The sequence below is a fragment of the Crotalus tigris genome, unplaced genomic scaffold, assembly GCF_016545835.1.
Source record: "Crotalus tigris isolate CLP2741 ecotype Arizona unplaced genomic scaffold, ASM1654583v1 scf7180000023864.505019, whole genome shotgun sequence".
NCBI classification, from domain to species: domain Eukaryota; kingdom Metazoa; phylum Chordata; class Lepidosauria; order Squamata; family Viperidae; genus Crotalus; species Crotalus tigris.
The window spans coordinates 70194-95015 of NW_024100235.1; the positions used below are offsets into that span (position 1 = coordinate 70194).

Below are 24822 nucleotides of genomic sequence, written 5' to 3' on the forward strand. Positions count from 1 at the left end.
TTATATTACCCTGCAGCACATAGCTCTTTTAAAACCTACAAATAATCTTTATTTGCATTTGTAGAACAAATGACAAGTGTCCACCGATCAGGAAGACAGAGGAAGTCCATCTAATATGGCAAAAAGAAACTAAGATGACTGTAGTTCTTTTGTGGCTTCTTTTATTACAGTTGGAGCAAAAGAAAACCAACAAAGTAAACATTATCCCCAGCTATTATCATACAAAAATGGTAAAGCTGGTAAAGAAATGGTTCAAAAGCTGATACCTTAGGGCAGTGTTTCCCAAACTTGACAATTTTAAGGCATGTGGACTTCAACTCCCAGAATTCCACAGCCAGCGTTGCTGGCTGTGGAATTCTGGGAGTTGAAGTCCTCATGCCTTAAAATTGTCAAGTTTGGGAAACACTGCCTTAGGGCAACAGCTCCCAATCTTTTCTATACCCCGCACCCCTAGAATGCTTCTGCTATATTCTTGCACCCCTTACAAAAGTTTGAAATAACGGCAACGAATTATGCATATATGCTATAATTTTGAAAACCCAAGTTTTTGCGTGCGCGCACACACACACACACACACACACGGGAATATTGTCTCGCACCCCCAGGGGGTGCGAGCATCTCCGGTTGGGAGCCCCTGCCTTAGGGCAAGAGACCAGATCTATGCCTAGAATTGAATAAAATCATGGTTAAATGGGCCTTCAGATTTCAGGTTTGGGATAGTCAGTGCTTAAATCCAGTAAACATACACACACACACACACACACACACACACACACACACACACACCTGTAAAAAAATAAATTATTGCTAATTAATTCAAGATACCTGGGACTAAGAGAGATCAGTTCAATGTATTGGATCTGTTGGTATTTATATTTACCTCAATTCCAGCAGCTAGTTGGCTATCCTCCCATCATTTTCCTCATGAAAAAACTATGCAAGTAGGATAGGGAAAGAGAGTTGAGGCAAGATAATCAATGAACTACATAGTTTAGTTGGAATGTCAACATGAGCTTCCTTAGTCCTTGTCTAAAACTGTAATTTATTCATTTTATGGCCTTTTTCTTCATCCCTCAACATATGGAAGCATTTAAAAAGTAGAGAACATAACAAATGTGAGCCTGACATTAATTTTCCTTTCTATGCCAATGATTAATTTATGGAATAAGGAAATAGAGGTTCAAAAGTACACTTTTTGATTGTTTTCCAAACTCTTTGCTATAGATGCATGACTCACTCCCAAATTTTCGTAGCAAACATTATTCTGTGAAATACTTTGCCTTCTTGTTCTGTTTGCTGTGTTGTTGTTAACTTACAGGAGACTAATATTAACATCTTCCTGCAGTACAGAATGCTTTTGGCTCAGTGTTCCAACAAGAAAGGAATGGCAGATTGGATATAGATGGCTCCATATCTGTGGTTCTGCCATAATAACCCTTCAGTTCCATGTCAGTGGAGAAATCCCTTTTGTTTGACTAGTTTCAGTGGACTCCATCATTTCAAAGGGATAGCTCAGTCAGACTTGCAAAGCCTCCGATGGGAATTATGAACAATGTCCTATCTTCAGCATCATGGTTTTCTTTGATGCTGCAGTTGGTGGGAGAATGTCAAATATTGGCAGGTTCTTGCTACTCTGCTCTATTTATGGAGATTTACCTGACCTCATGGAGCCTGAAGGAGATAGACACCTCCTTGGCTGATGAATCGGAAGGTGCTTCAGAGAGGGTCATGTTCTTCTCCCAGTTGTTGGTGTTGACCCTCCCCACTTCTGCCCCCATCATCCTTCCCTTCCCCATGCCTTGACGAAGCGCTTAAAAAACAAAAGAGCAGATGGATCACTTTGACTGGTCTTGTTGAATGTCTTCTTCTCATCATGCGGTTGTGAAAAGAAAATGAATCAGGGGGAAAGGGACATGCCTTCCCTGTTGGAGGATGTATGTTTGGAGCAATACATAAAATGTTTGGGGATGTATTTTTGCTCTATCCTTAAAAGGGGGGAGGAGGAGAATTTGAGAGTAGAATTTCTTAACTGCGTCCTCTTTCCTCTTCAGACACTAGACAGTTGCCAGTGGGGAAAGACCTCTTAAAACATGTCTCCACTAACACACTAAACATGAATTTCAGCAAAACATTTGGAAAAAGCCCCGGCGCCAGGAGGCTTCTAACAGTCCGGCTAGAATGACTACAACTCCCAGCGTTCCTCGCGGGGCCTTTGTCCCGCTCAGAGCGCTACCTGTTCGCCTTTCCAAAGCCGCCTTGGCAGGCAGGCAGTGGGTGTTTAGCTAGCCAAGCGATCGACTGAAGCTCCTTCGGACGAGGAAGAACCGTCCCCGCTACTTGCTTACCCTCCTGCTTAGCAACTTTGGGTTTCCCTTTGACGAGAGCTTTCGAAACAAACTGCAAAGGGAAGACAGAGGACTGGAAAAGAGGCCAAGGACGGAGTGGGGGGAAAAGAAGCGGCGAGAAGACAGGGGAAGTGGCCCAAGGGAGATGAGGCATCGCTGGAGGGTGGGTTCCTGCCTCTTGCTGTCCTCAGAGGCGTCTGGAAATCTGGATCTCCGAGTCGGTGGATTCGAGCCATGGAGATCCAGCAGATTGTCCCGAAGGGTTGCGACGACCCTCCAGGGGTAGAATGGAATGGCTCTTAATCCTTAGAGCCCAATCTGGGGAGGCGACCACTGGGAGAAGTCTGGGGGGACTTCCTGGAGCAGGGGGAGGAAATCGGTTGTGTAGGTTTTGGGAGCCTCCGAGGCGCCTGAATAATCCCGCAACTTGTATGGCTGGCGGTGGGAGAGCGGCTGGGAGAGAAGCGCCTAGCATCGGTGGAGGGGGAGGTGGCTGAGGTGGGAAGGCAGAGAGGGAGGAGGGGGGTTTCTCCTAACGTGCCGGGCATTTGGCTCTCCAGTGATGTGGAGACTGAGTGTTTGGTGGCTCCTGAGCAGAGTCTGTCTGCTGTTCCCGCCGCCCTGCGCCCTCGTGTTGGCCGGGGTGCCCCTCTCTTCTTGCCACCCGCAGCCTTGCCGGATCCTGAAACGGATCGGGCATACGGTAAGGATCGGGGCGGCGCACCTGCAACCTTGGGCTACCTCCCAAGGCGGGGCAGGAGGCTGGAGAGCTCACAATGACATCCCGCTTCGAAGCGACTCTGCCGGGGAAGAATCTGGGTGGCAGGACCCCGGGACTTCAGAGAGGTGGAAAAGTGGGACCAGTGTGAGAAGGAGAGCGCACCTGGGCACCGAGAATCTGATCGACAAAGAGAGTCCGGACCAGGCGCCACAAGCGCCTCTAATACCGAGGGAGGCGCTCCTGTTGGCGGTGGAGAACCTCAACCGCGTCAAGGGGCTTCTGCCCTACAACCTTTCTCTGGAAGTGGTGATGGCTATCGAGGCGGGCCTGGGTGATCTACCTCTTTTCCCCTTTTCTTCGCCCAGCGCCTCCTCCTGGAGCAACGACCCGGTCTCCTTCTTGCAGAGCATCTGCCACACTGTGGTGGTACAAGGGGTCTCGGCCATTCTTGCCTTTCCGCAGAGCAGAAGCGAGATCTTACAGATGGACTTCGTCGCCACCGCTTTGCACATTCCAGTGATCAGCATCGTACTCAATGAGTTTCCTCGAAAGAGTCAGGTAAAAAGGGTGGCGGAGGATCGGAGTGGGAAGAGGGAAAGAGACCTGGGGTCTTGCCTCTGTGAATGTGCGCGGGGAAGTGGCGGCAGGGAGAGGACCCGCGCTCCCGGACCCGCGATAAATATTTAAGATCTTCAGCAAGAATGCCGGGAGGAGGGCGGTTCCTGTGCAAGAGTTCGGGCGAGTTGCCTTTACTTTACAAAAGCTGATTTAGAAATTCAGTACCATGGACAGCGTAACGCTTCCCAGGCAGCCAGTTCAGGTGCTGCAGCGGGACAGAAACGAGTCCCACATTCTCTCATCGATTCCCCCCCCCCACACACACACACACACAAACATACATCCTTTCGGTTAAAGCTGCTCTTTCTGTGTTATTGCTTGCGATGCTGAATTTTTACTTGGACTAGGGTTGTTTTCCCCCCTCTGAGATACAAAGGTAGTCTTTGCTCTGCCAGGTGAAGTTGCTGGAGATCTAAAGCAGCCTTTGTGCTCAGACTGTTTCCACGATCTAAGAAAAATATATGTGCATGTTTGCCTGTTTCTGTGTGTATGTATGTGTGTGTGTATGTGTGTGTTCAACCCTATTTAACTCTGAAATCAGAGACTTTGCTTGTTCTCAGAGAATTCAGGTGGAGAGCCACCCAATCCAAATAAATGAAACAAACCCTATTTTACTTTTCTTTTGTTGTGCAAACATAGTGGATGATTGCAAAATAGATTAAACATCTCAAGCTGCCTTTGTTTCCCTTGTTCCGTGTTTCTGAGATCATGTAATGTACTGATAAAGGAAAGAGAGCTACATTCTAGCAGAGAGAGAGGGAGGGAGGGAGGGAGGGAGGGAGGGGGGGAGGGAGAAGTATTAATTCCTTGGTTTGTGTATGAACCACATACAATGAAACAAATTATTTTATTTATTTATTTATTTAATTTATATAGCCACATCTTACAGGCAAGTGGCTCTGGGCGGTGTACAACAAAACTGAAATGTTATATTTGAGATGCTTGGCTATTAATCACTGTTAATAATAGAAGCCAGAATTCACATTTTCAACATTACTTCTACATATTCAAGGCACTGCACAAGTCTTAAGCAACAGAAGCTGAGCAACTTCAAATATCTGTTAAAAAGGAAACATTTCTGTTCCTACATTATATTTAGAATCTAGGATCAGTCACCAGAGATCAGTGATTTGATACCTAGTTTTTGAGAAAAGGCAATATTATACAAGTTAGTAGCCTATTATAACCTGTGAAAACTTTCTTTTCTCTCTTCATTAAGCCCAATTTACATTATTTTCTTAGAATTAAAAAGTCAGTTCAAAGTTTGAAAAGCGTTTCCTTCTTCTCCAATGCAAAGAACTGAAGAACTGGGAAGATTAAGATTACAAACCTGATTATTTAGTTTGGAATAATCCTTATTTAACTCAATGGGATTTGCTTCCATTATAAAGATAAATAAGATTTGGATGATATAACAAACTGTAATGTACGTATTCATGCAAAGAGGGAATGTGAGAATGTACTAAGGATAATGTCGTAAATATATTGACAATCAAGTCTTATGCAAAACAGAGATTTGTAAGGTTGCTGTAAAACTATAAAACTACATGTATAATTATGATATTACAGAATTATCTCTAAATTTTAAACATTTTATAGATAGCAAAAAAAACCCAAAATTTTCTAAGGCAGTATATGTTCCATTCCAGTTTGTACTTTCATTCATTGAAGAATGTGTATGTGTAATTTGAAACATTTAATTCAAATCCTACCTTCAGAAACATTAGAATATGTGATTATCCTTAATTTTAAAAATTGGGCTCCTCCTCCTCTTCCTCTGCATCTAAGGTCTTCCCCTACTTTCATAGAATTTGGTCTTTACATTATTTTTATAGCCTTTCTTCAAACATATTTCAGTATGTCAATAATCCTTTTCAAGTGTATGGCCTAAAATTGGACAAACAAATTCTAGTGCAGCGGTTCTCAACCTATGGGTCGCGACCCCATTTGGGGTCGAACGACCATTTTACGGGGGTCGCCAAACAACGCGATCCACCATTTTTCCCCCTCAGGAGGCGCCGCAGCGCATGCGCACCGCATCCATGTGACCGGGGGTCGCCGTATAAAAAGGTTGAGAACCGCTGTTCTAGTGCAACCAGGATTAAAGCAGAACAAAATTGGAGCCCTCATTCTCCTAATCTAAAGAACGCACTGCATTTCTAGAGCGGAAATGAAAATTGCATTGCCACATTTATTTATTTGGTATTCCAAACATCATCACTGATTCATATTTAGCTTCTCCTCTACTAACTTCTCTAGTTTCTTTGCAGACATAGTGCTTCTGAATTCACTAAATCACATTGAGTATTTAAGAGTAAATTTAACTCTAAAGCCGCATGTTCTGAATTTTGACCTAGTGCTCCAAAGCATGTGATATGATGGTTAAAGTCATAAACTCAGATCAGAAAACTCCAAGATTCAAGCAGTTCCTTAATCACCAATCTCACTGAATGATTTTGGGCCAGGCATTACCTCTCCCTCTACCATCAAAGAGTCATTTATCAAAGATAAAATAAAGGGAGATCCTTTGTGTCCAAACTGGAATTTCCTGCGGGAGAAAGATGGGATGCAATTGTAAAAGTTAAAGATTTATTTTTTAAAAAAAATAAGATTATATTTCTATGTCCTAAAATGAGAGCTACTTCTTCTAAATTGCAGAACCTTTTTAATCCTTTAGTCAACATGTTTAGTCAATTATATGTAGAGTACTGTTAAATCAGTTTTGGATTCTTTCAACTCAATTATGTTTATTCCATAGACAAGCTGAATTTATATAATTTCATTTATGTATTTATTGCTAGACTTATACCCTGGGTCTCCTTGGCCCTAACACCTTTGTAGTGACGCCACTCTGGTATCCAGGGTAATTACTGCTAGAAATTAGTCTGTCATGTGAGTATCCAGCTATGTCATCCTTTAGTTTCTATGAGGTGCTCATGTTTCAAGCCAACCATAACCATAGCAATCTGCATTAGATTCAGTAGTTCTGTTCTTGGATGTTGTATTAGTGTATCTGTCCTACAAGAGTGGCTCTTTATACTATGGAGTTCTAATCAAGGAACTCACAACACAAGAGTAGGACTACAAGAGGTGCTCAAAATGGCAGGAAAGCATCAAGGAAGAAGCCAACATCAAGTCCATGCCTCAAAAATATAGGCAATACCATACAATTAGAACAACCTACTTGGGTAGGAATACTCAAGCAATAATCTGAGCTCCTAAAATCCAAGTAAGAAAGTTTGGGCACATACTGCATACACCTTCCTTTTTAAAGACAAGGAAAAGTTATAGCCAGCATTCTATCCAATATTTGATTGCCTTTTGCCCAAAGCTGTCCATGCATAAATTACAGAAGATTTTATACAAGCTTAGTTCAGGCTTGATGACTCAATAGTACTTCCATTCTTATAGACTAGGAGTTGTGGGTTTTTTCAAGAACTGGTGCTGGGATACACATTCCTGGCTAATTCTGAGATATCAGGAGAAAGGCCCCTTCTCTCCATGGGTCAGTCAATCAGCCTTTCTTCCTCCTATTATTCTGATTAGGATTCATCAGGAAGGGTAATAAGCCAGGATTTGGAAACTAGTAGCCTTCCAAAGTTTGTTGAAGGTAACTCCATCAACACAAATTGTGAGAAATAATATTGGAAATGAATGGTCACAAATATCCCACCCATGTTTTCTGTTAACAGTCAGATGAATTTCTTCCCAATGACAACGATGCCACTGAAAGTATGTATCTATATGTATATTTGTATATTTGTGATGGATAGATTAATATCCTGTTCTTCAACCATCAGGTGGTCCTCATTATTTTTTATTTATAATACAGTTTGAAATTCTGTTACATCGCCATTACGCTATGTACCTTTAGCCTTGATAATGGGGACACAATTCTACTATAGCACATTCTATTCTAAAACCTCACGGTGTGTCTTTCCTCTTGCTTGGTGTCAATTTTTTTTGTTTTAAGCTGCTTCGTTAACTTTTTAGCTCCAAAGCATGATTTCCTAGCATAGTTGTTTTTGTCCAGAATGATCAACAACTTTGCTGAACATTTTCTGATGACTTTGTAAAGGGGCTCATCCTCCAGGACTGTAAAGCAACTTTATACCTCAGGAACAGTGCCAGTAATATTACTTGGAATTACTATAAACTACAAAATTAGCCTGGTCATATTTAATAATGAAAGTTATTAGCCTGTGCATGCAATTCTGCACATGCTAGTAGTATATAGCTAATGTAGAAGAATGAGCACGGACGCTGATAAAGTACAGCTTCATTTGCACTGAGCTTGCCTACAAAGCAGTTTAATGAGGTTACTGTTTGTTTTTCTGTCTCTTGATTCTCTGGCGTTCTCTATAGGCTATTTATGGGAATGGGTTATGGGATATTTGGCATATTTTGTGTCCTAACCTCTAGAGCAAAGGGCTAAAACTGTATCATTAGAATCCTTGGACCCTGAAGAAGTTAGCCTCCAAAGCATAATTTCTGTGGTTCAGTTGAGATAAAATAATCAGCTTGCTTGTAATGATTCAGAAGTAGAAACTGGGAAAACATATGCACCTTCTGGCACAAATAGCTTAAACAGTAATGGGAACTGAGGATAGAAACTAAATTGCTGAGCAAGGCCAGTATCAGAGAAAGAAGGAACATCTTCAATCTACAGCATAAGCAAGTATTTTCTATTTGGGCCAATTGCTCTTTTGGCCAAGTTTATTCTACCTGGATTCACTCCAGTTCTTCATGGCATTCTTTCCTAAACTTCAGCCTTCAAGGTGCTTCTCAATGCCAGACCTGCTAGGAAATTATCCCGGGATTGTTATTATATGGGACAGCTCTTCTGTCACTGAACTAAGAGGCCACCTTTTTCAGAATTCAAAGCTCAGAAAAATATACCAAATTAATATATTTATAAGACCGGAGTGAAAGATTTCTGGGATGTTTGGGTAGAAGGTTACAGGCTTGTATGTGAAATAGTTTAAAGTCTTGTTTTTCAGGAGGAGAGTTTTATGCCAGTTAATTTAACGGGAGCTAATTTCAGTGGGAATATGAAAGTATTTAGGCATATCCTCCAGACAAAAGCATAGGTAGTCCTCGACTTGCGAACACAACTGAGCCCAAAATTTCTGTTGTTAAGTGAAACTTTTGTTAAGTGAGCTTTGCCCCGTGTTATGACCTTTCTTGCCACAGCTGTTAAGTGAATCATTGCAGTCAATAAGTTGGTAACGTGGTTGTTAAGTGAATTTGGCTTCACCATTGACTTTGCTTGTCAGAAGATCTCAAAAGATGATCACATGACCCCGGGACACTGCAACTGTCATAAATCTGAGTTGGTTGCCAAGTATCTGAATTTCGATAACATGACAATGAGGATGCTGCAAAGGTCGTAAGTGTGAAAAACGTTCATCGGTCACTTTTTCCATTGCCGTTGTGACTTTGAATAGTCATTAAATCGAGGACTACCTGTAATCTTGCTCCCTGCTTTCCATTATGACAGCTTGACTCTTGTCTAGGTAAACAGTGGCCAAGCTTTACATGATATGAAATAAAGCCTAATGCTATTTTTCACAGGAAAAAGTGTTAGGAAAGATAGAAGGCACTGTTTTCATTCTTCAGCTCTTCCACTCATTCTCGTTAAGCTACTTTTTTTTAAATTCAGGAAAACATAATATCCATGGGATATTATTTTGCAAACTGTACCAAAGTGTTCTTAGTAAATGAAGATGATACTAGCAAAAAAATATCACTATGTCAGACAACATAAAAGGAATCCAAATGCATTAAAATTATGTTCAATCTAGGCTGAAATAAGAATTTATACAATCTTACAGTGAAATAATATTGTGAATAATACAGTGGATAAATATTGCATATTTATCCACATATTGACATATGCAATAAATATGCAATATGTCTGTGTATAATTGACTTTCATTCACTCCATGGTATGTGAAGCATTAAGAAAGTATCAATAAAATAAGAATGTGCTTGGGTGAGAAATATACACTGGTAAGATACAAGGAGATAAGAAAGAAGTAAACCTACAAATTTTCCTTTGACATACAAATGATTTCTGGTAAGTGACAAAGTGTGTCATGGAAATCTGTAGCCTAAAATAATTTTTTTCTCTATTGCCACTAATCAGTAATATATAATCAGCAGGCTCCTGGCTAACTCACCATTTCAGAAAAGAAGTGAAAGATGGAATAAGCGCAGGATCAGTGCTGATTTGTGCAAATAGAATTCCTTGAACATAAAAAATTGCCACCTATGGGAAAAGATTCTGGGTTAATCTCACACCCTGTACTATATTATAGTATAGTATACTTTAATGTTTTTAAAGTAGAAAAGCACGGATTCATTCTCTGTGATCTGAATTAGTAGAGTCAAAAATCAGTAGCACAATAATATGCAGATTAGCTCATTCAGAGCAAAACTCCTAGCATCCAATCTTCCAAAAAAGCCCAATCTCAGAGGTTTCTATGGGGACTTGAAGAGTAATTTCCTGTCAGATTACACATTGCCTTCTGCTCTAAGGATTCACTTCCTCTTTGCTCTTCTGGGGAACTGCCAGTAGTTCTATAAGATTCTTCTAGATACCCCTTTTCATCCTTAATTAAGAGATATTTGTTTTCTTCAGTTTGTATATTGTTGGGTTTTTATGCCTGACGGGATTTTCAAGACTTGTTGCTTAAACTGCAACCAGATTCTGGCTCATGGGAGCCATTAATTTACACAGTTTCTTTCTTTCTTTCTTTCTTTCTTTCTTTCTTTCTTTCTTTCTTTCTTTCTTTCTTTCTTTCTTTCTTTCTTTCTTTCTTCCTTCCTTCCTTCCTTCCTTCCTTCCTTCCTTCTTTCTTTCTTTCTTTCTTTCTTTCTTTCTTTCTTTCTGGAAGAGAGCCAGTTGGGGTAGTGGTTAAGATGTCAGGTAGAAACTGGTACACTGGGAGGTCTAGTTCTGCCATAAGCACAAAAGTAGCAGAGTGGGCCAGTCCCTCTCTCAACCCTGAGAAAAAAGCCAGGGCAAACCACTTCCCAAAAAGAACCTTGCCAGAAGTACAGGGACTTGTCCAGGCAATCAGCAGGAGTTAACATGAAGGCATCTATCTATCTATCTATCTATCTATCTATCTATCTATCTATCTATCTATCTATCTATCTATCTACCTACCTACCTACCTACCTACCTACCTACCTACCTATCCATCATCTATCTATTTATCTATCATCTATTGATCATCCGTCTGTCTATCATCTATCTATCATCTATCTATCTATTATCTATCTATCTATCTATCTATCTACCTATCTATCCATCATCTATCTATCTATCTACCTACCTACCTACCTATCCATCATCTATCTATTTATCTATCATCTATTGATCATCTGTCTATCTATCATCTATCTATTATCTATCTATCTACCTAACTATCCATCATCTATCTACCTACCTACCTATCCATCATCTATCTATTTATCTATCATCTATTGATCATCTGTCTATCTATCTATCTATCTATCTATTATCTATCTATCTATCTACCTATCTATCTATCTATTGTTAAATCTTCTATGTCACCAATCTAGTCAAAATCACTCTTTCAGCTCTCCCACGGAAAATATGCTCATCTCCAAGGATAACAGAAACTATTGCTGCAACTCTCACATTAAAAGATGGCTTCAGACTGCAAGGACATTTATTTTAAAGAGGCTTAGCTTCCAGTATGACTCAGTGTACATCCCCGCTTTGATGCCATGCAAGCACCAAAGAAGCTTAGATTGTGCTACTGGAATCATCTTCCCAGAAATCTGTTTGGGAATTCTTTCTGATTTATTTAAACAATTTCCTAGGTATTAAAGAACCAATGTAAACAGCAGCTATTGAATCTCAGAGGCAGAATAGACGACATGAGGGCAACCAATTGACAGAAGGGTAAGAGCTTTTTTTTTTTTTTTTTTTTTTGCTCTCCAAGGACTGGAATAACCTAGTGTAGCAAATCTGTACACAGTACTTTATTGTAGCCCAACAACGATTGCTCTGGGTCAACTCTACCCTTCCAGGACTTTGCAAGGTGAAATGTTGCTACATAGCTAAGTCTTTAATACTCAGTGTTTTACACTCAGTCTGTTAGTGCTCAGTTCAGACAAAGTTTCAAAGTCCACAAAGTAGCATTCAACCTTTGCCTTTCTCCAAAAGGTCTTGCACTAGTTGGGATGGGGGGCTGTTTTAGTGCGGTTGCCTCTTCTAGGTGCTGCTGAGCTCCAGGCCAAGCTCCAAGCTCTGCTTTTAAGCAGTGTTGCTTTTCAACTCTCCAGCTAAGCTCCCAAGCCAAGCTCCAGGCGAGGAATCCCACCAGGACCATAGCTTGTGGTCCTTGCAATTGACTGATAGTCTAGCCCAGAGGTCTCCAACCTTGGCAACTTTAAGACTTGTGGACTTCAACTCCCAGAATTCCTCAACCAGCCAAGCTGGCTGAGGAATTCTGGGAGTTGAAGTCCACAAGTCTTAAAGTTGCCAAGGATGAGGACCTCTGATCTAGCCTGCCTGTAATAGTTCTCAGCCTCCAGATCAGAGTTTCTCAACCTTGACAATTGTAAGGCATGTGGACTTCAACTCCCAGAATTCCACAGCCAGCAATGCTGGCTGTGGAATTCTGGGAGCTGAAGTCCACATGCCTTAAAATTGTCAAGGTTGAGAAACACTGCTCCAGATATTGCCTCTCGCTTCCTCATCTGTAGGCTGTTTGCGGTCTCCTTTTTCTCCTAAACACACACAACATTCTGTTTTAGCATTTGCTTTTGTAAGCTAAGGGTCTGGGTGAGATGAGGCTGCCTCTGGACACCAGGATATGATTCAATTAATCAGGTAGCTGGAATGCCAGCTTGTGAATAAATGAATGCACGCACAAACATATTTCTCAGGTTTCTAGGGCCATAAACTTTTATATCCTTTTGAGAAAAAACATGAGCTTTGCTGAGCCTTGGGAAGGTGGATGGGAAACATTTTGAGTGCAGCTGCTTTTCCCAAGCACAGACAGCAATTGCAGCTTTACTTCCCCACAATCTCTTCCTCGTATCTCTTTTTTATTTGGGGGAAGAGACAGAGGGGTTTAAAATCAGAGCCATAGATATTATAATACGTTGACCGCAGCAAGATTATTTTATGCACAAAAATGGAAGGACACTTTGGTTCCCAAAATGGATGAATAGGAGCAAATGTGGGTGGACTTAGCAGAGATGGCTAAGTTGACTGTTTTGATTAAAGGGGAAAAAAAAACCAATTACTTTTGTTTCTACTTGCAACCCGCTTCTGGACTTTGCATTTAAGGTAGAAAAAAAATGAAATTTTGATTTGGGGTTTTACCGATTAGATGGGAATTGTTGTTATAGGAATGGCTAGTTTATACTCCTATGTGAGGGAAGTTAGCCCAGAAAAGGAAATATTAAAAAGGGCAGGAAAATATATTTTTCACCAAAAGGATTTTTAAAAGTATTTTTTGAAAAGCAGAAACCAAACCTGGCCCCAAATCTATCTCTCTGCCCCAAGCAAGAGCTAGTCCCATACAAATGCAGATGTAAAACCATCAGAAAGTTGAAGCCAGAGCACTCAAGAAGACAAAGAGAAAGTCTGCATGCCCCACCCAAACTCTAGGAGTCATTAGTCCTATCACCTGGGAAGCAGGATATGATAATAGGATTAAACCACAGATATCAAGGCCTAGAAAAACACTCAGAAATAACCTCAAGGTTCATGCCACAGGAACAGGAAACTATTCCAAACAAGGCTAAAGGGGGTATAAAAACCTACTGCCCATGTGCTCAATTTCTCTTTCCTCTCCTCTGCTTTCTTGCAAGGACCATTTTTCTGCTTCTTCAATAAACTGTAACCTTCTTCCCAAAGCAGTCGCCATGTTGCTTATTTATCCCCAGCTTGGATGAACCAGGATGAAGACTTACTTCTGACATATGTAAAAGTAAAAAGTTGAGGTGTAATGCTATTGTCTTATTCTATTGCCCCTAGGGGAGTCGGAAGTCAATGCCTTTTCTTTCTTTTTTGCCTTTTCCCTACACTTTTTCCTTCCCTTCCCCTTCCCTAATTTTCCTACTATTTTCTTTTGTATTTTTGTATTTTGTATAATAAACTAACAAAATAAATCAACAAAATCAGAGCCATAGTGCATCCCACATCTGCAAGTGGGATTTTCCCCAATGCATTGGTTCCCCCAATTTAAAAGCTGTTCATACAGAGAAAATATAAAGAGCTCTGTGACTTTTTTTTTTCTTGGAGAGGCCTGAGCAATTAAAATTGGAAACATGCTTGGCCTCCCAGCACTGTAGCCCCATCTTCCAGGCAGCTGATAATTGATATTCTTGCTTACAGAGAAACTCCCCTGCAATTTTTTCTACCACTTCTCATTTCAGTTTGAGGGAAGGGAATTAAGTTTCAAAACACATTGAAAGGAGTGAAGAAAATCTCAGGGGTGGCTTGTGATATTTGGGTGGCATTTCATTCTGAGATTGTTAAGGAGCGGTTGTAACGTCCTGTTTTTCTCTGCACTGTACGCTCCCTATCAGTCTGCGGCTTCCAGTTTCTTGCAGTTCTGTTAAATCCCAAGACAAAACATGAGGAAGAAAATGTCCCCCTATTCATTATTTCTGGCAGTAATGGTGCTATCGCCATTGCCCTTGAAAAATGATGGGAGAATTTCTCCCTCCTCTGGAGAAATTGAGAGATAACGACTGGCCAGGCTCTCTGCCCAAAAATGCAATGGTAATCTAGAAAGAAAAATTGTGGTTATCTAACTCACTGGGAAAGACTGAGGGCAATAGAAAAAAGGGACAACAGAGAATGAGGTGGCTGGATGGAGTAGACGTGAACTTAAATGGACTTCAGAAAATGGTAGAGGACAGGAAGACCTAGAGGAACGTTGTCCATGGGGTCCCGATGGGTCGGACACGACTTCGCAATTAACAACAACAACAAACTAATTATACGATTTAGACCAGCCATATGCTACTTTCGACTAGGACAGTGATGGTGAACCTTTTAGAGACCGAGTGCCCAAAAACTAGCCCTGCCCTACTCTCCCACCTGCCCCTGCTCTGCCCTCATCCTGCCTGCTCCGCCCTCATCCTGCCCCCCACCCCGCAGGGCTACTCACCACCTCCATGGCCCGCCGCATATTGCCTAGGTGGCCTAGTAGTGCCATGGCAGCCATACCCATCGCCCGCACCCCGTAGCATCAACTGCGCCTGACGGGGCACAAAGGTGGTGTCTTGTCCCTGCTGCCTGGCTGCCATGTCCTTGGCTACGCTGCTCCGTGTAGGCCACACTTTGGGAGACTCTCCTCCAGAGGCTGCTGGGGAGAAGGGGGCTGCAGGGGGAGGGGGAGCTGGAGCAATGGCGCACATGTCCACAGAGTGCTCTGAGTGCCACCTCTGGCATACGTGCCATAGGTTTGCCACCACTGGACTTGGAGGTAGTACCCATCTGCCTCTGGCCGATCCTGAACTTGCATTTGGATAAGAGACCACCAGAAGATCCCAGAACTGCAGGCTACATTGAAACATTGTAGAAAAAGGTAGTAGCAAATCATATTATTCATTTATTTTAAACTTATTAGCCACCCAATTCCAATGTACAGGCAGTCCTCGACTTACAACAATTCATTTAGTGACCATTTGAAGTCACAACAGCACTGAAAAAAAGTGTCTTATGACCATTTTTCACACGACCATTGCAGCATCCACAGTCACATGATCAAAAATCAGACACTTGGCAACTGGCATGTATAGATGATAGTTGTAGTATCCCGGGGTCATGTGATCACCTTTTGCAACCTTCTGACCAGCCAAGTCAACGGGAAAGCCAGGTTCACTTAACAGTCATGTTACTAACAGAACAACTGCAGTGATCCACTTAACAACTGTAGCAAGAAAGGTCACAAAATGTGGTAAAATTCACTTAATTCTCTCACTTAGCAGCAGAAATGTGGGGCTCAACTGTGGTCGGAAGTGGAGGACTATCTGTACTACTTATTTATTTCTTAGCCACCCAACTCCAATGAATTATTTGTTTATTCAAGGTCTCCCACATCTAATGGAGTCCACGGATATTGACAATCAAACCATGTGGGCTTGTAATGACCAGGACCTGAATTTAGCTCAAGGGAATCTTTGCTTTATGTCTAAAGTCAGAGGGAGATCTCAGATGCCCAAATTAAGAGAACTGAATATTCCGCATATGCCTGTATTTCATATAAAAAACAGAGAGGGGATGCGTAACATGAGATGTGTTGAAAAATTGTGAAGTTATTATTTTTTTTTTAGAATATGCAAGACACACATTGTATTACCAATGTTTGATATTATGATATTCTTTCATGCTAAGAATGCCTCACCGAGTGTTATAGCTCAAGAGAAGAAGCCGTCTTCAAGGCATTAAAGCAGCTGTGTCCTCTGAAAGGTTTGGAAAAGCTGCTTTGAGACCCTTCCCCTGTTGTGTAGGCCCAGGCTAAATAGCCATTGGAACTTTATACTAGTTCACTGGTAAATTTCACAAAATGAAATTTAACGTAGAGAAGAGCAAGATTTTACACTTAGGCAAGAAAAATCAAAAGTGCAGGTACAGACTAGGTGAAAACCTGACTCAAGCTAATAACTGCAAGAGGGATCTTGGAGTCCTAGTGAACAATCCTCTAAACATGAGTCTACAGTGTACAGCAGCAGCCAAAAAAGCCAGTGCAATCTTAGGTTGCATTAACAAAGGGATAGAATCAAGACCACATGAAGTACTAGCACCGCTCTACAAAGCCTTATTCTAATACCACAATACAAAAAAAAAAATGTTGAGATTTTGGAAAGAGGTCAGAGAAGAGCAACAAAAATCATTAGGGGCCTAGAAGCTAAAATATATGAAGAACAATTGCAGGAACTGGATATACCTAGTTTAATGAAAAGAGGGACCATGGGGGACATAGATAGCAGTCTTCCAATACTTGAAGGGCTGCCACAAAGAAGAGGGGGGCAACTTATTTGCCAAACTACCTGTAGCCAGAGCAAGAAACAATGGATGGAAACTAGCCAAGTAGAGAAGCAACCTAGGACTAAGGAGAAAATTCCTAATAGTGAGAACAATTAACCAGTGGAATAAATTGCCCTCGGACATTGTGGGTGCCCCATCATGGGAGGCTTTTAAAAAGGGATTGGATAGCCATTTATCAGAAATAGCAGAGGCCTCCTGCAAGAGCAGGGGGTTGGACTACATGACCTCCAAAGTCTCTTCCAATTCTGTTTCTGTTACAAAGCAAAGCAGCTCATGCATGCAGAAACCATCTGGGGAAACTGTTTACTGAGCCTTCAACATTGCACCTTGCGGAAGTTCCTTTCAAAGGCTTTGTTCAATCCTATTTTACAACACAGTGGTGTTAGCAATTTTCTTTTTTTAATCATTCGAAATTACATGGGTCAAAAGAAGACGGTTGTTTAAAACGTCCACAATAAATCCTGTCCACAGGTCAAAGCAATGATTCAGGGATCCAGAGCATAGAGATCCCATCATTTCCTTACAAAAAAAAGCAGGAGAATTTGTGCAAAAAAGAGTAAAATGTATGGATGTCTTTGCTTTATACAATTTTATACTCCTTACAGAATTAGGTTTCTATTCATTTATTTCCTTGCTTGTCTGCCTGCCTGCCTGGCTACAGTGCAAAACCTTGGCTTTAATTCTTTTTCAAGGGACCATGGTGGAACTATGCCAACTAACTGCAAACAGCCCTGATCTTGCCAAAATTCTTCCTGATGCTTAACTTGAGTATAATTGAGTCAAAATGTGATTTTGCTGGTTTATATTTTACAGCAATCTTTGCAAACCAATATTTATACCTTAATGTGTTCTGCAAAGGCATGAATTATTGCGTTATTTAATAAACCATAGTTAAGCAACTCTATAGTATATGCCCACAGAGTTTCCTGTTGAATCAGAAAGCCCATTCTTATCTGTAAGCAAATACCTTTACCTCAAGAGCAGACTTGGGCATTTAATGGCCCTTGAGCCACCTCCGATCCTTTGGCTGTCCTTGTCTGGCCTGCAGCATCGATGGCAGGGAACGGGATGACAGAGGGCAAGGCGAGGCAGTGCTGGTAGAGGCGGAGCCATGGTGGGGAGGGGCAAGTTATGGTAGTGGCCCTCCACAACAGTCCCAGTTTCTCATGTGATCCCCCCTTGGGAAAATGAATTGCCCACCCTGCTCTAGAGGGAACTCCAAGGACATTTGGCTTGAAGGAAACATTTATATTGTTAAGTGAATTTTGCCCCATTTTAAGACTTTTCTCACCACATTTGCTAAGTGAATCACTGCACTGCTCTTCAATTTAGTAGCACGGTTGTTAAGTGAATCTGGTTTCCCCATTGACTTTGCTTGTCAAAAGTTCACAAGAGGGGAACATATGACTTTGGGACACTGCAACCGTCATAAATGTGAGTCATTTGTCAAGCGTCCGAATGTAGGTCACATGACCATGGGGATGCAGCAACAGTCATAAGTGTGAAGAATGGTCATAAGTCACTTCTTTCAATGCCATTGTAACTTCAGTTCACTAAATGAACTGTTGTAAATCGAGGATTACCTTACAATTCCTTTACAAAGATAACTCCTCTCTCCTCCTCTTTAAGGTTAAACTAGCCATAGAGAGTTTTACTACAGGCTTTTTATATTAGAGTCTTCTGGAATGGAGGGAGGAGAAGCACGACAGAGCCTGCATCAGATTACATGGACTAAGAAATTTTTTGGGATTTATGGAAGAATCAAGTGTATGCAGGCTCTTAGCATTAGTAAATTAGACCATCTTTCTTGGCATTTATTTATTCATGGATTCTGTATTTGCAAATTCGCCTACTTGTTAAATTTATTCGTAACTGCAAAATCAAATCAATACTCAGGGTGCTTTCACGGTCATTCATGGACATGCAGAATGGCAAAAAAAATGAATCACCTGTGCTCATGTTCCATCTGAGGTTTCAGTATTCAGTGTTTGCAGTGACTTTATGGAATGTAACTACCATGAAAAAGGGGAATCAATGTATCTGAGATGTGCTTAATTCCTTATCCAATTCCTTTCACAGCTACAGTATTTCCCCATGATGCTGAGCCTCCAGGGGGATGAACTTAACCTCCCGTTCCTTTACTTAGTCCTGTTCCTTGAATCTACTCATTTTTCTCTAAGTTTCTACCCATATCCGTCTTTCTGTTGAGCATTTTCTAAGTTTTTTAAAAAAATAAATAGCTAATATTTTAAAAAGAGATTTATGGTACTAATTTGTTTCTTTGGGGATAAAAACCAGAAGCACATTTCAGATGCCCTAGGCTTCTGCAAACTGATTACAGGCAGTGCCCAGGTTAAGAACAAGTACTGTTCCTTAATCCAAATTAGTATTTAAATCAGAACTCATACTTACAAAGAGACTGTCATGGTTCCGAAAGATGAAACTCTTCAAAGAACTCCAAGGCGTTGTTTACCTTAAAGAATCTTTATTCGAGCAGCATAGCATCGGCATGTACATAGGCAAAGCCAAAATCTGATTTCCCCTTCCCTGAGTACATAGTGTCAAAGCACAATTCCCTCCTCTAATTAACAGTCATAAATCACGTTCTCCAATTAGTTTGAAATGCAGGCTTTCCCTCCAGTTCTTCAACCTGCCATTTCTTATCAGCTCTTATTTCAAAAAACCTTGGTTCTCACACTAGTTACAATATTGTTATGTCTAATTAAACTCCCATGCACATTCCTCCTCCTCCCCCCCCCAGTATCATCTAATTCTAACTTTAATTCTAAGAGTAAAACATAAGAAGGAAAATGGCTGCATCTCCATATGTTGTCAAAGCAAGAACATCTGATGTTAGCAGCGTTGGCAGAGACTGCATATTATTCAAAATGGCCAGTGCTTTTAGGAACCAGTGCAAAACCACTAAAAACAGGCTGTACAGGTAGTCCTCAACTTAAGGTCACAACTGAGTCCAAAATTTATGTTGCTAAATGAAATATTTGTTAAGTGAGTTTTGCCCCGTTTTATGACCTTTCTTGCCACAGTTGTTAAGTTAATCACTTTAGTTGTTAAGTTAGTAACATGGTTGTTAAGTGAATCTGGCTTCTCCATTGACTTTGCTTGTCAAAAGGTCACAAAAGATGATCACATGACCCCCAGGACACTGCAACTGTCATACATATGAGTCCGTTGACAAGCATCTGAATTTTGGGCACGGGCATGCTACAATGGTCAAAAATGTGAAATAAGTCATGTTTTTTCAGTACCATCGTAACTTCAAACACTCACTAAACAAATGGCTATAAATCAAGGACTACCTTGATTTGTGCAGCTTCAGTAATTCCAGAAAGCATTGTGCAACTTCAGTGCATCATCAACTCAAGGAAGGAGAATGCTATCCTCCATTTTTAATAATAGGCACTCTGTTCATAATTAATAAGGGTTGTTCTTAAGTCAGATGTTCTTGCCTGAACAGGTGCTGGGTTTAAACTGCTCTGCTGATTCTTCTATTAATAGGAAGGAGGCAACCTCCTTCTTTTGGCCTTGCTCCTAGCTCTGGGGGTCTGGGGATGGGGGAGCAGAGAAAGAAAGTGGGAGCAACAAACACAATTGATATATTTACATTGGGCTGTCCTTGGTCTGGGCAGGCCTGGTTACAAGGCGGGACCCTTTCACAGTGGCAGCAGCACGGGAGTTTTCTGATTATTAGCATCACAAATTGCATCATGTAACTCTTGTGTCAGAAGCACCAAGATTGAAAGGCTTAGCCAGTGACATCACTGTTGCCCAGGAGACACCCAGTAGGGGACTCCTTTCATGTCTCCTGCAGGAGCCGGAGCAAAGGACAGGAGCTCACCCTGCCCCATGGCAGCACTCAAGTCTTGATCACAGGATTGCTAATCTCCAACCCATTGCCCTAAACACGTGAGCCACTGCACTCTTTAGCATCGCAAACGACTCATTGTGCTAAAGCAAAATGTTTGCAATCTGTGGTTTAGTTAGAGCAGGGATTCCCAAACTGTGAGCTGTCCCTCCCTTGGAAAGGTGGAGACAGAGGCCCAGGCAGGTGCGAAGAACCTTTTAGTTACATTGCTACCATAAATCCACCTTTCCCAAAGCTTTTACCTATTGTTTTCAGTGTTCATTTGTGTTCATTTTGGTATTTGGGTTTTTAGGGGAGGTGTATACATCTAGATTACCCTAAAGGGAAGTGTGATGGCAAAAGGTTTAGGAACACATAGTTTAGAGCTTTATTTAAGCAAAGCCATCCAGTAATTTATTTAATAAATTTATGTAAGCAAAACTTGCAAGGATTATATCGGCATGCCTGAAACTGTGTCCCTCCAAACTTTGAATAAGCCTGCATATAGGGTTGCACTGAAAGTTAGGAAAGGAGGTAGTCAACCAGGAAGAGAAAATTCCCTTACATTTTTGAGCAAAAGAAAAAGCAATCAGGAGTTCAGTAACAAACACACAAAAGCATCCGGGGGAACTAGTAGGGAACAATCTAATATAACTGCCTCATTTTTTTCTAGCCCTTCCTCCCAAAAAAACTCATCGGATAATGTCTATTGACATAAATCCAAGAACTGCTATTACCAAGCAAGGCTGTTTATGTTCTGGTATCTATTTGCAAATAATAAATACTAATTCTGTAGAAATGCTGCAATCTGAAGCAATCAGTTTAGTGAATGCAGTCAGAATTTTCTTTGAAAGCAGCACTCACCAGTTTGAAGCTCCGAGAAGTAATTGTTTGGGGAGAGAAGAGACTGCAGTGCACATGAAAAAAAAAACAATTTCCAAGGTCTCTTTTCAAATATGCTCACACTCTGATCTTGGCAGCATTAGCTGTCTTGGTTGGTTAACTGTATACATCTGTATAGAGAGTTATCAAGAGAAAGAATAAAAGCTTGTAAACTTGACTAAAGATTCAGCCATTTCACCTTTCCACTTTCTACCCAGCATGCCTTGCTACCATGCAGACGCCTGGGAGGTTCTCCAAGTCAGTATGCTGTCAGCATCCTGCAAATACTCTATTGCTTTGGGTAGAGCTATTGTGTCTCTACAGAAGTCTCTAACTGTCTGTTTTATTGTCTGACAGAAGAACAGAGTTGGAAGGGACCTTGGAGGTCTTCTAGTCCAACCCCTTGCTCAGGCAGGAAATCCTATACCATTTCAGACAAATGGTTATCCAGTCTCTTCTTAAAAACTTCTAGTGTTGGGACACCTGCAACGTCTGGAGGCAAGTCATTCCACTGATCATAGTCATTCCTCTATGACAGGCATGTCAAAGTCACGACATCACGTGACGTCGTGTGATGTATCTGGACTTTTTCCCCATTGCCGAAAATGGGGTGGGCACGGTTTCGGCGTGATACATCCGGCTTGTGGGCCGGCAGTTTGACATGCCTACTTTATGATCACAGGATAGTAGGAAAGAGTTCACCATACTGTTTACTGCCATCCAGCGGTTGTACAAAATTGCGCAGCTCATATATGAGCCACAGCTCTAAGTCATGTTCCGTAAAATGTCAGGAAAAGAATCAAGATAATCAAGACAGAGCAGATAATAAAACAGCCAACAGTCTCCTAGAGCAGAGCAGATAGACCAAGAGCAAACTTTAAAAATTATGGAGTGTCCAGAATAATTATGGTCACCTGGCTACCTTATAGCCTATCAGTGTGCTAATGTTTCTCCCACACCTTTGCTTATGTATAAATATATATTTTATGTTTGTATGTTTACTTTGAGAGAAAGTTATTCTGTTGATTATTTTGAGCACATTTAATGTTTCTTATATGATTATCTATTTTTTCCAAAAATATATGTGTATCTTTATTCCTAATGTGTAATGTATTTGTTTGACTTGTAAAAAAAAGTCTCCATGTCTAATCTGTGTATAATTCTTGGCTCTCTTTTTGTTACCTCTTTTATTCCTCTCTTTGAAAATACTGCCTATTTTCTGCTATTTCTCTATTATGTTCAGCCTTGTACTAAATAAGTCTTTTTCACAGTGTGAATGGATTTCACTCTGTTAGATTATTGCTGTTGGTCTACAATTCAAACTAACCTATTTCATAATGTATTATATACACAATAGTGAAAACACACACAGTGCCCAGATTTATCGCTAAGATGTGTCATACAAGTAATATATAATGCATCGTTCTTAGAAAAGACTAACCTTGCCAATAAGACATGGCAACAAGTCAAACAAATAAAAAAAGCAAGTGGTCAGAAAGTTTGAGAATACTTCAGTTTCTAGTGGGGACATTAAGGTCTATTTTTAAATTGGACAATTTGACGGCTATTGTGCCTTCAGGAGGCATCATATTCATGGAAGGGCTTATTTCTAGGATAAGACTTGGAGAAATTTGGTTTGTGAGTTGATGGGATTTTCTTGGCTTCCGTCCATCTTTCCCTTTAAATGGTTCTAGTTGTTTTCAGATTGCTTCTATTAAGATTATCTAAATAAAGACCAAATAACAAAATATGCATTTTCTACAATGGATTAACTAACTCATAATCGGGGTCTTATGATTATGGCAGGCAAGCTCTTTGTCATCCTTGTTATTACACAGACTCCATTTGTCAACCACACCTCAATTTATTACTATGGGCTGGTTGGTTACACCGTCAGCCAGATGCTTAGACTGGATTGGCATTTTTATCCACCTATCAAGTCCTTCCTAAGGACCCGGGATAGGCAGATGTTGCTGCTTAATAATATTAAAGGTATTGTTGCAGGATGTAAACCATTCCAAGTAAATCTGCCTTTTACAATTGACTGATGGGGATTTTGTCAATGCTGATGGTGTTCAAGTGGTGCTCCAGATGTTTTGAAATTGCCCCCAAGGCACTTATAACTATAGTACTTGCCTTTGCTTTCTTTTGCCACAGTCAGGCTATTTGCAGGTCTTTGCATTTTGTGTATTACTATTATTATGAATTGGCAAATAAATTAATTTAGAAAATTGCACTTTTTTGGCAGTAGAAGAGTATACTTGTATTCTGAATCATCTATTATCAAAAGCAGGCAATAAGGTTTGATCCACATGTAACCCAGTACTTTAGAACCCCATGTCATACTAATGTTTCAACTCTCTACTATACCATATTTCTCTTATCTGTTATAGCTCTTAGCTATGCCTAGCTATGTCTAGAAGCCTTATTCCCCTATCTCCAATACACTTTTGAAACTGTGTCCAGAATTCTGTTCTAATATATAGTATCTTACATTGCAGTTCCTAGAATATAAACATATGACCTTGACTTTTCCTTCTCCTTCACATGTTTAATTAAAAAAATAAATGTTCATTTTATTTTGAAATTCCCATGCACATACAGCCACAAATAGAAATAGGAACCCAGCACAATTATTAAGAGCAGAAAAGGAATGTTTTAGATTAACAGCAGTTACTATATCACTGATGGTTAACTTTGGATAGTAAAAGTCAAAAGATTAATGAGAATCTGTCAACTGTTGAGAGAATTTTCTTGGGTAAATTAGAATATTAAGAAAGAGCACTTCATCAAAGATCATGGTGGAATCAACAACCCCAGAAGAACCCCAGAAGAAAAAAAACAGGAGTCATCTACAACATACAATGTAAAAACTGCAACAGAAGACCGGCAGAACGTATCCATGAACATCAACTGGCAGTCAAAAGGCATGATGAAAATTCTTTAATTTCACAACATATAGACAGATTTAACCATATTTTCAATTGGGAAAATCCTAGACCAGGCCAAATCCAAAAATGCCAAGGAATTTCTAGAAGCCTGGCATTCTGACAAATCAGCCATCAATAGACACATAGACATTAACAACCTCTCCAGACTATGCAAAAGAGACAGTCAACCAGCCCAAAAGAGAAAAAGACTCCAGCACCTCTCCACCAGTAATCAGCACTCAGATCAGCATAGATTAAGGTTAACTTCAGACCAACAGTCAAGTAAGCAATAACCCAAAGAGCCATTAATAAACAGCCCAACCAAAGAATCCCTAAGGCCGCCCCCACCCAGACAGGCAGGACACCAGAATATAAACTGACAGCAAACAGCACTCCTTACTAGCACTGATGAT

General features: G+C 40.7%; 1 protein-coding gene across 2 annotated transcripts in view; it reads left to right on the plus strand.

Annotated features, from left to right (window-relative positions):
- The first annotated feature begins 2291 nt into the window (after positions 1–2291).
- GRIN3A (glutamate ionotropic receptor NMDA type subunit 3A) overlaps positions 2292–24822 on the plus strand; it is a 124793-nt gene continuing 102262 nt past the window's right edge. For both annotated transcript variants that reach the window (XR_005554074.1, XM_039322181.1), the window contains exon 1: positions 2292–3624. Coding sequence is in view for 1 of the 2 variants with exons in the window: in XM_039322181.1 (XP_039178115.1) it covers positions 2908–3624 (717 nt within the window). In the remaining variant the exon portion in view is untranslated. The remainder of the gene's footprint in view (positions 3625–24822) is intronic.